Here is a 14,775-nt window from a genome sequence, read left to right on the forward strand (position 1 = left end):
GACCCATTTGAACCTGCTGGATACGGAGCTGGAGTACCGTTCAGGGACATGGCCCTGCACCATTACAGGTACTCTGTGTCCCCGGACACACAGACACAGCACACTCCAGACTTGCTGGGTGTGCTAGTGCGCCGGGGACAGTAAAGGGTTACAGTCACTGCAGCTTTGCTGAGTGACTTTGTGTATTGGGAACTGCCGCGCCGGACGCTCCGGGAGCGGCGGCGCGGCTGGGACTTGTAGTTCGCCGGGGACTGGGCGCCGACCGCGCTTTTACGGCGGCGGCGCTTATAAATCCAGTCCCCGGCTTCTGCGGCCTAGTGCCGCTTCGTTCCCGCCCCCTCCCTGTCACTCAGGGAAGGGGACAGGCGCTGAGCAATCAGCAGCGCCGAGGGCTGGAGCCTTATTTACATGCTCCAGCCCTCTCACTGCACACTGTCGGACGCCGGATTCCCGCTCTGACTTGGGGCACGCCCACGGCCCGCCCCTCCTCACACGAGCTGGGGAAGACGCCGGCAGCCATTACTGCAGTCCGAGCTCGGACTTTCGGCAACCAGGCAGGACTATGGCGACCATACACCCGCTTGTAGGCGGGCGGTAAGCGGCACACATAGTGCTGACCCCAATATATACTGCAGTGTGTACATGTGTATTTTAACTGCATAGGTCGCTATATGCCCGCTTGGAGAGCGACACATCAGCAGCAGGAAAGCAGGTGTGCTAAGGCACAGGCTTTCTATGCTGCTTGTATTGCACGTACTGAAGTGTGCATTTGTATTTATGCTTGTATGCTATACATTGCACTGTACAGTCGCTAGTCTTAGCTATATTCTCCTGGAATGGCTAGACTACAGCAGCAGAAAACCAAGGGTGCTGGGGCACAGGTTTTTTTCTATGCTGCTTGTATTGCATGGGCTGCAGTGTGCATTTGTACTTGTGCTTGTATGCTATGCATCGCACTGTATGGTCACTCTTCTGGGCTATATTCCCCTAGATGACTTGTCTACAGCAGCAGAAGAGCAGGGGTGCCAGGGCATAGGCTTCTATGCTGCTTGTATTGCTTGTGCTGCAGTGTTCATTTGTACTTTATGCTTGTATGCTATACATTGCACTGTACGGTCACCATTCTTGGCTATATACTTCTAGATGGCTAGTCGGCAGCGGCAAAAAAGCAACACAGATTTTCAGTGCTGTTTTTACTACATGGGATGCTATTCATGACACCGTCCCATTGTGTGCATGCTCCCCTGTAGCACTTCGTCTGCCGGGGTCTCTAGCACTTCGTCTGCCGGGGTCTCTACTAGTCGTGGCCAAAGAAACCACCTGTCAACCCTGTCCAAGGACAGGGACGGAGTTGCAGTTTCGACAGATATATTGTCATAAGATAGAGACTTGCAGTCCAGACAGGCCATGGGCAATCTTCCTGACCAACCTCATTTGGAACGGGGGGGTCCCAGGAGGACTCTCTGTATGATAAGGCAGCTCTCCAGGACTTTGATCCTGACATCGCTCTCAATCCGGATACACCGGATGGTAACGCCATACGGAATGATCCTATAGCGTCCATCAATGGAAGGTTGGATCTTTCTCCCTCAGCTCCCCCAGTGGAGGAGTCAGCTTCACAGCAGGAGAAGTCCCTTTTCAGTATCTCAAATGGATATGGAGTATTTTTCTGGCCACGCTGACTTCAGAGATGCAGTCCAGAAACACCACGCTTACCAGATAAGCGTTTTCTCCAAACGTTTTTTAAAGATACACGTTATCCCTTTTCCCCTGACGTGGTCAAGCGCTGGACCCAGGGTCCAAAGGTGGATTCTCCAATCTCCAGGCTTGCGTCTAGAGACATAGTTGCACTGGAGATGGGGCTTCACTTAAAGTTGCCATTCACAGACAGATGGACTCTGGTTGAAATCTGTCTAGGAGGCTATCGGCGTGTCGGTTGCCACGGCATTCACAGCCGTATAGGCAACCTAACCTGTTCAGCTGTTCTTGCGCAGCTGGCCTTGAGCACATGTACATCTGTACCGCAGAGGCGTCTGTAACCCCGCATTGTCTGCACTGCGACTTACCCTATTAAAACTGTCCTAAAAGTACAGTCGAGGTTTCGGTCCTTCCCAAGCTCGGGCAGGTCCCAATTGTCCTCGTGCAAAAGGGCTACAAAACCTCAGACGGGCTCAGATTCCGGCCGGGCTCAATCACGCCCAAGGAAGGCAGCCGGAGGAACCGCTACCAAGGCGGTCTCCTCATGACTCTCAGCTCTCTCTCTCTCTCTCCGCATCCGCGGTTGATGGCAGACTCCCCCGCCTTTGGCGACATTTAGCTGCCACAGGTCACAGACCGGTGGGTGACGGACATTGTGCTCACGTGCACAGGACAGTGTTCTGTTCTCGTCCTCCGACTCCATTATTCAGAACGGCCCCAACTCCCCACCGAGCAGATGCCCTGCTGCAGGCGGTGGACGCTCTAAGAGCAGAAGGAGTGGTGATCCCTGTCCCCCCTCAGGAACGAGGGCGAGGGTTTGTACTCCAATCTCTTTGTGGCTCCAAAACAGGACGGCTCCTTCCGTCCTGTTCTGGACCTAAAACTGCTCAACAATCATGTGCACGCCAGGCGGTTCCGGATGGAATCCCTCCGAACCGTCATTACCTCAATGTCTCGAGGAGACTTCCTTGCCTCAACAGACATCAAAGATGCCTATCTCCACGTGCCAATTGCTACGGAGCACCAACGTTTTCTACGTTTTGTGATAGGAGACGACCATCTTCAGTTCGTAGCTCTGCCATTCGGTCTGGCGACAGCCCCACGGGTGTTCACCAAGATCATGGCAGCAGTGGTAGCAGTCTTGCACTCTCAGGGACACTCGGTGATCCCTTACTTGGACGATCTACTCGTCAAAGCACCATCCCTCGAGGCATGCCAACGCAGCCTGAATGTTACGCTGGAGACTCTCCAGACTTTCGGGTGGATCATCAATTTGGCAAGGTCAAATCTGTCACCGACTCAATCACTAACGTATCTCGGCATGGAGTTTCACACTCTATCAGCGATAGTGAAGCTTCCGCTGAACAAGCACCGTTCACTGCAGACAGAGGTGCAGTCTCTCCTTCAAGGCCAGTCGCACCCCTTAAGGCGCCTCATGCACTTCCTAGGGAAGATGGTGGCAGCCATGGAGGCAGTTCCCTTTGCGCAGTTTCATCTGCGCCAACTTCAATGGGACATTCTCCGCCAATGGGACGGGCAGTCAACCTCCCTGGACAGGAAAGTCTCTTTTTCCCAGACGGCCAAGGACTCTCTGCAATGGTGGCGTATTTCCACCTCATTGTCACAGTGAAGATCCTTCCTACCCCCATCCTGGGCAGTAGTCACGACAGATACGAGTCTGTCAGGGTGGGGAGCAGTTTGTCTCCGCCACAGGGCTCAGGGGACGTGGACTCAGCAGGAGTCCACCCTTCAGATCAATGTTCTGGAAATCAGGGCAGGGTATCTTGCCCTACTAGCTTTCCAGCAGTGGCTAGAAAGAGCGCAGATCCGACTCCAGTCGGACAACTCCACAGTGGTGGCATACATCAACCACCAAGGAGAGACGCGCAGTCGGCAAGCCTTCCAGGAAGTCCGGCGAATCCTCATGTGGGTGGAGGACACAGCATCCACCATATCCGCAGTTCACATCCCGGGCGTAGAAAACTGGGAAGCAGACTTCCTCAGTCGCCAGGGTATGGACGCAGGGGAATGGTCCCTTCACCCGGACGTGTTTCAGGAAATCTGTCGCTGCTGGGGGGTGCCGGACGTCGACCTAATGGCGTCTCGGCACAACAACAAGGTCCCGGCATTTATGGCACGATCGCGCGATCACAGAGCTCTGGCGGCAGACGCCTTAGTGCAAGATTGGTCGCAGTTCCGGCTCCCATATGTGTTTCCACCTCTGGCAATCTTGCCCAGAGTACTGCGCAAAAATCAGATCCGATTGCAGCCGCGTCATACTCGTCGCCCCAGACTGGCCGAGGAGATCGTGGTACCCGGATCTGTGGCATCTCACGGTCGGCCGACCGTGGTCACTACCAGGCCGGCCAGACTTACTGTCCCAAGGGCCGTTTTTCCATCGGAATTCTGCGGCCCTGAACCTGACTGTGTGGCCATTGAGTCCTGGATCCTAGCGTCTTCAGGATTATCCCAAGGGGTCGTTGCCACCATGAAACAGGCTAGGAAGTCCACTTCTGCTAAGATCTACCACAGAACGTGGAAGATTTTCTTAACCTGGTGCTCGGCTCAGGGAGGGTCTCCCTGGCCATTTGCATTGCCTACTTTTCTTTCCTTCCTGCAATCGGGGTTAGAAAAGGGCTTGTCGCTCGGCTCCCTTAAGGGGCAAGTCTCGGCACTATCCGTGTTTTTTTTCGGAAGCGTCTAGCACGTCTTTCTAAGGTGCGCACGTTCCTACAGGGGGTCTGTCATATCGTACCCCCGTACAAGCGGCCGTTAGATCCATGGGATCTCAACAGGGTACTAGTTGCTCTCCAGAAGCCGCCTTTCGAGTCTCTGAAGGAAGTTTCATTTTCTCGCCTGTCACAGAAGGTGGCGTTTCTCGTTGCGGTCACATCGCTTCGGCGAGTGTCTGAGCTGGCAGCTCTGTCATCCAAGGCTCCCTTCCTGGTGTTCCACCAGGACAAGGTAGTGCTGCGCACCATTCCGGAGTTTCTCCCTAAGGTCGTATCTTCATTTCATCTTAATCAGGATATATCCTTGCCTTCCTTTTGTCCTCATCCGGTTCACCGGTATGGAAAGGACTTACGTTTGTTAGATCTGGTGAGAGCACTCAGAATCTACTTTTCCCGCACGGCGCCCATGCGCCGTTCCGATGCATTTTTTGTCCTTGTCGCTGGTCCGCGCAAGGGGTTGCAGGCTTCTAAAGCCACCCTGGCTCGATGGATCAAAGAACCAATTCTAGAGGCCTACCGTTCTGCGGGGCTTCCGGTTCCTTCAGGGCTAAAAGCCCACCCACCCAGAGCCGTGGGTGCGTCCTGGGCATTACGACACCAGGCTTCAGCTCAACAAGTGTGCCAGGCAGCTACCTGGTCCAGTCTGCACACTTTCACCAAGCATTATCAGGTGCATACCTATGCTTCGGCGGATGCCAGCTTAGGTAGAAGAGTCCTGCAGGCGGCAGTGACACCCCCGTAGGGGAGGGCTGTTTTGCAGCTCTAACATGCGGTATTTCTTTACCCACCCAGGGACAGCTTTTGGACGTCCCAATCGTCTGGGTCTCCCAATAGAGCGCTGAAGAAGGGAATTTTGTTACTTACCGTAAATTCCTTTTCTTCTAGCTCTTATTGGGAGACCCAGCACCCGCCCTGTTGTCCTTCGGGATTTTTTTGTTGTTTGCGGGTACACATGTTGTTCATGTTGAACGGTTTTTCAGTTCTCCGATGTTACTCGGAGTTAATTTGTTTAAACCAGTTTTCTTCAGCGCTCTATTGGGAGACCCAGACGATTGGGGTATAGCTACTGCCCTCCGGAGGCCACACAAAGCACTACACTAAAAAGTGCAAGGCCCCTCCCCTTCTGGCTATACCCCCCCGTGGTATCACGGGTTCTCCAGTTTTCAAGCTTTGTGCGAAGGAGGTCAGACATCCACGCATAGCTCCACAGATTTTAGTCAGCAGTAGCTGCTGACTATTTCGGATGGAAGAAAAGAGGGCCCATATAGGGCCCCCAGCATGCTCCCTTCTCACCCGTGGATGGTGTTGTAAGGTTGAGGTACCTATTGCTGGTACAGAGGCTGGAGCCCCACATGCTGTTTTCCTTCCACATCCCCTTGTAGGGCTCTGTGGAAGTGGGATCCTGCCGGCCTCTAAGCTCTGACGCCGGGCTCCATCCACAGACCCATAGCACCTGATGGATACGGAGCAGGAGTACAATCAGGGACATGGCCCTGCATCATAAAGGTACTCTGTGTCCCCGGCAGGCACAGACACACTCCGGGCTGGATCCAGACCGAGCAGATGCCCTGCTGCAGGCGGTGGACTCCCTAAGAGCGGAAGGAGTAGTGGTTCCTGTACCGCCTCAGGAACAAGGGCGAGGGTTTTACTCCAATCTCTTTGTGGTTCCAAAAAAGGACGGCTCGTTCCGTCCTGTTCTGGATCTAAAGCTGCTCAACAAGCATGTGAACGCCAGACTGTTCCGGATGGAAACCCTCCGCTCTGTCGTTGCCTCAATGTCTCAAGGAGACTTCCTTGCCTCAATAGACATCAAAGATGCCTATCTCCACGTGCCAATTGCTACAGAACATCAACGTTTTCTACGTTTTGTGATAGGAAACGACCATCTTCAGTTCGTAGCTCTGCCATTCGGTCTGGCGACAGCCCCCCGGGTCTTCACCAAGGTCATGGCGGCGGTGGTAGCAGTCTTGCACTCTCAGGGACACTCGGTGATCCCTTACCTAGACGATCTACTTGTCAAGGCACCTTCTCAAGAGGCATGCCAACTCAGTCTACATGCTACGCTGGAGACTCTACAGACGTTCGGATGGATCATCAACTTTCCAAAGTCGAATCTGTCACCGTCACAGTCGCTAACGTATCTTGGCATGGAGTTTCATACTCGAGCAGCGAGAGTGAAGCTTCCGCTGAACAAGCAGCGGTCCCTACAGACAGGGGTGCAATCTCTCCTTCAGGGTCAGTCGCACCCCTTGCGGCGCCTCATGCACTTCCTCGGAAAGATGGTGGCAGCCATGGAAGCAGTTCCCTTTGCGCAGTTTCATCTGCGCCCACTTCAATGGGACATTCTCCGCCAATGGGACGGGAAGTCAACGTCCCTGGACAGGAAAGTCTCTCTTTCCCAGACGGCCAAGGACTCTCTACAATGGTGGCTCCTTCCCACCTCATTGTCTCAGGGAAGATCCTTCCTGCCCCCATCCTGGGCAGTGGTCACGACAGATGCGAGTCTGTCAGGGTGGGGAGCAGTGTTTCTCCACCACAGGGCCCAGGGGACGTGGACTCCGCAGGAGTCCACCCTTCAGATCAATGTTCTGGAAATCAGGGCAGTGTATCTTGCCCTACTGGCCTTCCAACAGTGGCTGGAAGGAAAGCAGATCCGAATCCAGTCGGACAACTCCACAGCGGTGGCATACATCAACCACCAAGGAGGGACGCGCAGTCGGCAAGCATTCCAAGAAGTCCGGCGCATTCTAATGTGGGTGGAGGACACAGCATCCACCATATCCGCGGTTCACATCCCAGGCGTAGAAAATTGGGAAGCAGACTTCCTCAGTCGCCAGGGCATGGACGCAGGGGAGTGGTCCCTTCACCCGGACGTGTTTCAGGAAATCTGTCGCCGATGGGGAGTGCCGGACGTCGACCTAATGGCGTCCCGGCACAACAACAAGGTCCCGGCATTCATGGCGAGGTCGCGCGATCAAAGAGCTCTGGCGGCAGACGCATTAGTTCAAGATTGGTCGCAGTTCCGGCTCCCATACGTCTTCCCACCTCTGGCACTCTTGCCCAGAGTGTTACGCAAGATCAGATCCGATTGCAGCCGCGTCATACTCGTCGCCCCAGACTGGCCGAGGAGATCGTGGTATCCGGATCTGTGGCATCTCACGGTCGGTCGACCGTGGTCACTGCCAGACCGACCAGACTTACTGTCCCAAGGGCCGTTTTTCCATCAGAATTCTGCGGCCCTGAACCTGACTGTGTGGCCATTGAGTCCTGGATCCTAGCGTCCGCAGGATTATCTCAAGGAGTCGTAGCCACAATGAGACAAGCTAGGAAGTCAACGTCTGCTAAGATCTACCACAGAACGTGGAAGATTTTCTTATCCTGGTGCTCTGCACAGAGAGTATCCCCTTGGCCATTTGCATTGCCCACCTTTCTTTCCTTCCTGCAATCGGGGTTGGAAAAGGGCTTGTCGCTCAGCTCCCTTAAAGGGCAAGTCTCGGCACTATCTGTGTTTTTTCAGAAGCGTCTAGCACGTCTTCCTAAGGTGCGCACGTTCCTACAGGGGGTCTGTCATATTGTGCCCCCGTACAAGCGGCCGTTAGATCCATGGGATCTGAACAGAGTACTAGTTGCTCTGCAAAAGCCGCCCTTCGAGCCTCTGAAGGAAGTTTCCTTTTCTCGCCTGTCACAGAAAGTGGCGTTTCTTGTTGCGATCACATCGCTTCGGCGAGTGTCTGAGCTGGCAGCTCTGTCATCCAAGGCTCCCTTCCTGGTGTTCCACCAGGACAAGGTAGTGCTGCGCCCCATTCCGGAGTTTCTCCCTAAGGTCGTATCCTCGTTTCATCTTAATCAGGATATATCCTTGCCTTCCTTTTGTCCTCAGCCGGTTCACCGGTATGAGAAAGACTTACGTTTGCTAGATCTGGTGAGAGCACTCAGAATCTATATTTCTCGCACGGCGCCTATCCGCCGTTCAGATGCACTTTTTGTCCTTGTCGCTGGCCAGCGCAAGGGGTCGCAGGCTTCTAAAGCCACCCTGGCTCGATGGATCAAAGAACCAATTCTGGAAGCCTACCGTTCTGCTGGGCTTCCGGTTCCTTCAGGGCTGAAAGCCCACTCAACCAGAGCTGTGGGTGCGTCCTGGGCTTTGCGACACCAGGCTTCGGCTCAACAGGTGTGCCAGGCAGCTACCTGGTCGAGTCTGCACACTTTCACCAAACATTATCAGGTGCATACCTATGCTTCGGCGGATGCCAGCTTAGGTAGAAGAGTCCTGCAGGCGGCAGTGACATCCCCGTAGGGGAGGGCTGTTTTGCAGCTCTAACATGAGGTATCTCTTTACCCACCCAGGGACAGCTTTTGGACGTCCCAATCGTCTGGGTCTCCCAATAGAGCGCTGAAGAAGAAGGGAATTTTGTTACTTACCGTAAATTCCTTTTCTTCTAGCTCTTATTGGGAGACCCAGCACCCGCCCTGTTGTCCTTCGGGATTTTTTTGTTGTTTGCGGGTACACATGTTGTTCATGTTGAACGGTTTTTCAGTTCTCCGACGTTATTCGGAGTTAATTTGTTTAAACCAGTTATTGGCTTCCTCCTTCTTGCTTTGGCACTAAAACTGGAGAACCCGTGATACCACGGGGGGGTATAGCCAGAAGGGGAGGGGCCTTGCACTTTTTAGTGTAGTGCTTTGTGTGGCCTCCGGAGGGCAGTAGCTATACCCCAATCGTCTGGGTCTCCCAATAAGAGCTAGAAGAAAAGGAATTTACGGTAAGTAACAAAATTCCCTTCATTGGCTTTCCTCCTTCTTGCTTTGGCACTAAAACTGGAGAACCCGTGATACCACGGGGGGGTATAGCCAGAAGGGGAGGGGCCTAGCACTTTTTAGTGTAGTGCTTTGTGTGGCCTCCGGAGGCAGTAGCTATACCCCAATCGTCTGGGTCTCCCAATAAGAGCTAGAAGAAAAGGAATTTACGGTAAGTAACAAAATTCCCTTCTTCGGTCCTTTCGGCCCGCGGGCAGGTCTCAATTCTCCTCGTCCAACAGGCCACAGAAGGGTCAGAGGAACTCCGATTCATGGCGGTCTAAGTCACGTCCTAAAAAGACCGCCGGAGGAACCGCTCCCAAAGCGGCCTCCTCATGACTTTCGGCCTCTTCAAACCGCATCCTCGGTCGGTGGCAGGCTCTCCCGCTTTTGCGACGCCTGGCTGCCACAGGTACAAGACCGTTGGGTGAGGGACATTCTGTCTCACGGTTACAGGATAGAGTTCAGCTCTCGTCCTCTGACTCGATTCTTCAGAACATCTCCGCCCCCCGAGCGAGCCGATGCTCTTCTTCAAGCAATGAGCACTCTGAAGGCAGAAGGAGTGGTGATCCCTGTTCCTCTTCAGCAACAGGGTCACGGTTTTTACTCCAACTTGTTTGTGGTGCCAAAAAAAGGACGGATCTTTCCGTCCTGTTCTGGACCTAAAACTGCTCAACAAACACGTGAAAACCAGGCGGTTCCGGATGGAATCGCTCCGCTCCGTCATCGCCTCAATGTCCCAAGGAGATTTCCTAGCATCAATCGACATCAAAGATGCTTATCTCCACGTACCGATTGCACCAGAGCATCAGCGCTTCCTGCGTTTCGCCATAGGGGACGAACACCTTCAGTTCGTGGCACTGCCTTTCGGCCTGGCGACAGCCCCACGGGTTTTCACCAAGGTCATGGCAACAGTGGTAGCAGTCCTACACTCTCAGGGACACTCGGTGATCCCTTACTTAGACGATCTGCTTGTCAAGGCACCCTCTCGAGTGGCATGCCAACACAGCCTGAACATTGCTCTGGAGACTCTCCAGAGATTCGGGTGGATCATCAATTTCCCAAAGTCAAATCTGACACCGGCCCAATCACTGACATATCTCGGCATGGAGTTTCATACTCTCTCAGCGATAGTGAAGCTTCCGCTGGACAAACAGCGTTCACTACAGACAGGGGTGCAATCTCTCCTTCAAGGCCAGTCACACCCCTTGAGGCGCCTCATGCACTTCCTAGGGAAGATGGTGGCAGCAATGGAGGCAGTTCCTTTTGCGCAGTTCATCTGCGTCCACTTCAATGGGACATTCTCCGCAAATGGGACAGGAAGTCGACGTCCCTCGACAGGAACGTCTCCCTTTCTCAGGCAGCCAAAGCCTCCCTTCGGTGGTGGCTTCTTCCCACTTCATTGTCGAAGGGGAAATCCTTCCTACCCCCATCCTGGGCGGTGGTCACGACGGACGCGAGTCTGTCAGGGTGGGGAGCGGTCTTTCTCCACCACAGGGCTCAGGGTACCTGGACTCAGCCAGAGTCCTCCCTTCAGATCAATGTTCTGGAGATAAGGGCAGTGTATCTAGCCCTAAAGGCGTTCCAGCCGTGGCTGGAAGGCAAGCGGATCCGAATTCAGTCGGACAACTCCACCGCGGTGGCATACATCAACCACCAAGGCGGAACACGCAGTCGGCAAGCCTTCCAGGAAGTCCGGCGGATTCTGCTGTGGGTGGAAGCCACAGCCTCCACCATATCCGCAGTTCACATCCCGGACGTAGAAAACTGGGAAGCAGACTTTCTCAGTCGCCAGGACATGGACGCAGGGGAATGGTCCCTTCACCCGGACGTGTTTCAAGAGATCTGTTGCCGCTGGGGGATGCCGGACGTCGACCTAATGGCGTCCCGGCACAACAACAAGGTCCCGGCATTCATGGCACGGTCTCAAGATCACAGAGCTCTGGCGGCAGACGCATTAGTTCAGGATTGGTCGCAGTTTCAACTGCCTTATGTGTTTCCTCCTCTGGCACTGCTGCCCAGAGTGTTACGCAAGATCAGGTCCGACTGCCGCCGCGCCATCCTCGTCGCTCCAGACTGGCCGAGGAGGTCGTGGTACCCGGATCTGTGGCATCTCACGGTGGGCCAACCGTGGGCACTACCAGACCGACCAGACTTGCTGTCTCAAGGGCCGTTTTTCAATCTGAATTCTGCGGCCCTCAACCTGACTGTGTGGCCATTGAGTCCTGGATCCTAGCGTCTTCAGGGTTATCTCAAGAGGTCATTGCCACTATGAGACAGGCCAGGAAACCAACGTCCGCCAAGATCTACCACAGGACGTGGAGGATATTCTTATCCTGGTGCTCTGATCAGGGTTTTACTCCCTGGCCATTTGCCTTGCCCACTTTTCTTTCCTTCCTTCAATCCGGATTGGAAAAGGGTTGTCGCTCGGCTCCCTTAAGGGACAAGTCTCAGCGCTCTGTGTTTTTTCAGAAGCGCCTAGCCAGACTTCCACAGGTACGCACGTTCCTGCAGGGGGTTTGCCACATAGTCCCTCCTTACAAGCGTCCGTTAGAACCCTGGGATCTGAACAGGGTGCTGATGGCTCTTCAGAAACCACCTTCGAGCCAATGAAGGATATTTCTCTTTCACGCCTTTCGCAGAAAGTGGTCTTCCTAGTAGCAGTCACATCACTTCGGAGAGTGTCTGAGCTAGCAGCGCTGTCATGCAAAGCCCCTTTCCTGGTGTTTCACCAGGACAAGGTTGTTCTGCGTCCGGTTCCGGAATTTCTCCCTAAGGTGGTATCCCCTTTTCATCTCAATCAGGATATCTCCTTACCTTCATCCAGTTCACCAATGTGAAAAGGATTTGCACTTGTTAGATCTGGTGAGAGCACTCAGACTCTACATTTCTCGTACGGCGCCCCTGCGCTGCTCGGATGCACTCTTTGTCCTTGTCGCTGGCCAGCGTAAAGGGTCACAGGCTTCCAAATCAACCCTGGCTCGGTGGATCAAGGAACCAATTCTCGAAGCCTACCGTTCTTCTGGGCTTCCGGTTCCCTCAGGGCTGAAGGCCCATTCTACCAGAGCAGTGGGTGCGTCCTGGGCTTTGCGGCACCAGGCTACGGCTCAGCAGGTGTGTCAGGCGGCTACCTGGTCGAGCCTGCACACTTTCACGAAACACTATCAGGTGCATACCTATGCTTCGGCAGATGCCAGCCTAGGTAGGCGAGTCCTTCAGGCGGCGGTTGCCCACCTGTAGGAAGGGGCCGTTTTACGGCTCTATTACGAGGTATTATTTTACCCACCCAGGGACTGCTTTTGGACGTCCCAATTGTCTGGGTCTCCCAATGGAGCGACAAAGAAGGGAATTTTGTTTACTTACCGTAAATTCCTTTTCTTCTAGCTCCAATTGGGAGACCCAGCACCCGCCCCTGTTCCCTTCGGGCTGTTGTTCTTTGTGTACACATGTTGTTCATGTTGAATGGTTTTCAGTTCTCCGAACTTCCTTCGGATTGAATTTACTTTAAACCAATTTATAACTTTTCCTCCTTCCTGCTTTTGCACCAAAACTGAGGAGCCCGTGATGCACGGGGGGGTGTATAGGCAGAAGGGGAGGGGCTTTACACTTTTAAGTGTAATACTTTGTGTGGCCTCCGGAGGCAGTGCTATACACCCAATTGTCTGGGTCTCCCAATTGGAGCTAGAAGAAAAGGAATTTACGGTAAGTAAACAAAATTCCCTTCTTTTTAGTTATACAGATCAGCTTGGACTTTTATATACAGTATTCTGGAACGCGGTATATAAGGGCTCACTGTTGATGGCCACAGCTAATAAGGGAAAATCCTGGTGACACATTCCGTTTTAGGTTTCTGGGTGTAACATGAAAAGTTCACAGGGTATGCATACTTTTTCAAAGCAGTGTACACTCACTCTTATGCAATTTCTGTTGTCCTATTTTAGACCATTGTTTTGTACCAACAAAACTGTCAGACTAATAAATTTGGCAGCAATTACAACTCTAGCTATAACCACAGCCGTGCGCAGGAGCTCGGCGAGCGTGACACAAACGGGTTCATTGTTCTTGGTGGAAACGTTTGATCCGTTTTTTTACTATTTATGTAAATAAATGCAGTTCCCAGTAAATAACCAATATAACACCCTTTATCGTAGGTGTGGTGGATTTACCGGAGGAAAATCGTGAAGCTGCATACAACGCCATCACACTGCCGGAGGAGTTCCACGATTTCGACCAGCCCTTGCCAGATCTTGAGTAAGCGGATTACTGTTCTGTGATGATTTGTAGCCCAGAGACATGGGAAATCCGCAGCAGATTGCAGTAGCAAAAAAGCAAATAAGATTCATCCACACTGCGGGAATCTCTATGCAGAAATTTTATAGCCCAGTGGTTTTAAAATTGACAAAAACAATAATTGTGAATGTTAAGATCCTGAACAGAATGTTTCCATCTAGTGTATCAGCCATTGTTACCAGTGTACGTGAGGTTGTGTTCTGTCTTCCCCCAGTGACATCGATGTGGCTCAGCAGTTCAGCCTGAACCAGAGTCGAGTGGAAGAAATCACCATGAGAGAAGAGGTCGGGAATATCAACATTCTGCAAGACAATGATTTTGGTAGGTGTTTGCTCCTTTCGCCCCTCCCCCTCCATTGGTATCTCTAAGGCCTCTTTCACACGTCCGTGAAAATCACGCACGTTTTTCACGGACGTGTCAAAGGTGCGTATTTCCCTCGACACAGAGAACGGGAACTTTCTGCTCACCTGTCTCTGGCGTCGCTGTCCGTGGTGCTGATCTTCGGTCTCCGGTCCTGCCAACTCCCCGCTGCTGCTTCCAGCCGCTGTGAAGTGAATATGCAATGAGCATAATGAGCAGGGGTCGGAAGCAAGTGACAACGGCAGAGACAGCAGGGCTGGAGAAGGTATGGTGTCCCCCCCCCCCCCCCTCGCAGACACGTTATCTCCGGTGCCTGTCACACGCCACACATCCGGGTAGTCCATTTGTGGTAAGTGTGACCCGTTTGTGTTCCGTGTGACACCCGTGATGTCCGAGAGAAAATAGACATGTCTACGTGTGGAGCACACGTATTCTCCACATGGTCAATGGCAGAATACGCACGTGAGCTCAGACCCATTGATTTTAATGGGTCTACGTGTGCCCGTGTCTCCGGTACGTGAGAAAACTGACCAAACACGTACCAGAGGCACGGACGTGTGAAAGAGGCCTACGGCTGTGTGCCCATGATTGTTTGCAGCGTTTTAGATGCAGAGTGTATTCGCTACATCCAAAATACTGCGTTGCACAGTGGATGGGATTCCTAGAAATCCCATGCTCACTGTAGGTGTACGTCCCGCAGCCAAAAGACTTGCGGTGTGGCTTTCCAAGCCAAAAGCCATGTCAACAGCTTGCGCTTCGAGCCCTGATCGTGGGCACAGGCAGCTGCGGTCTCCGGATGAGACTTGCTGCCCCTCAGGCCAGGACCCGCCATGTCCAGGACACAGCGGGTCCTGATCGTGGGCACGTAACGATATTTTGGTTTACATGGGCTGAGGTT

At 53.3% G+C, this 14,775-nt stretch overlaps 1 protein-coding gene across 1 annotated transcript in view; it reads left to right on the plus strand.

Moving 5' to 3' along the window:
• RAD21 (RAD21 cohesin complex component) overlaps positions 1-14,775 on the plus strand; it is a 74,947-nt gene that overhangs the window by 44,915 nt on the left and 15,257 nt on the right. The window contains exons 4-5 of the mRNA XM_075352931.1: positions 13,379-13,478; positions 13,732-13,838. Coding sequence (XP_075209046.1) covers positions 13,379-13,478; positions 13,732-13,838 — 207 coding nt within the window. The remainder of the gene's footprint in view (positions 1-13,378; positions 13,479-13,731; positions 13,839-14,775) is intronic.

This window comes from Anomaloglossus baeobatrachus, chromosome 6, assembly GCF_048569485.1.
Source record: "Anomaloglossus baeobatrachus isolate aAnoBae1 chromosome 6, aAnoBae1.hap1, whole genome shotgun sequence".
Lineage (NCBI taxonomy): Eukaryota > Metazoa > Chordata > Amphibia > Anura > Aromobatidae > Anomaloglossus > Anomaloglossus baeobatrachus.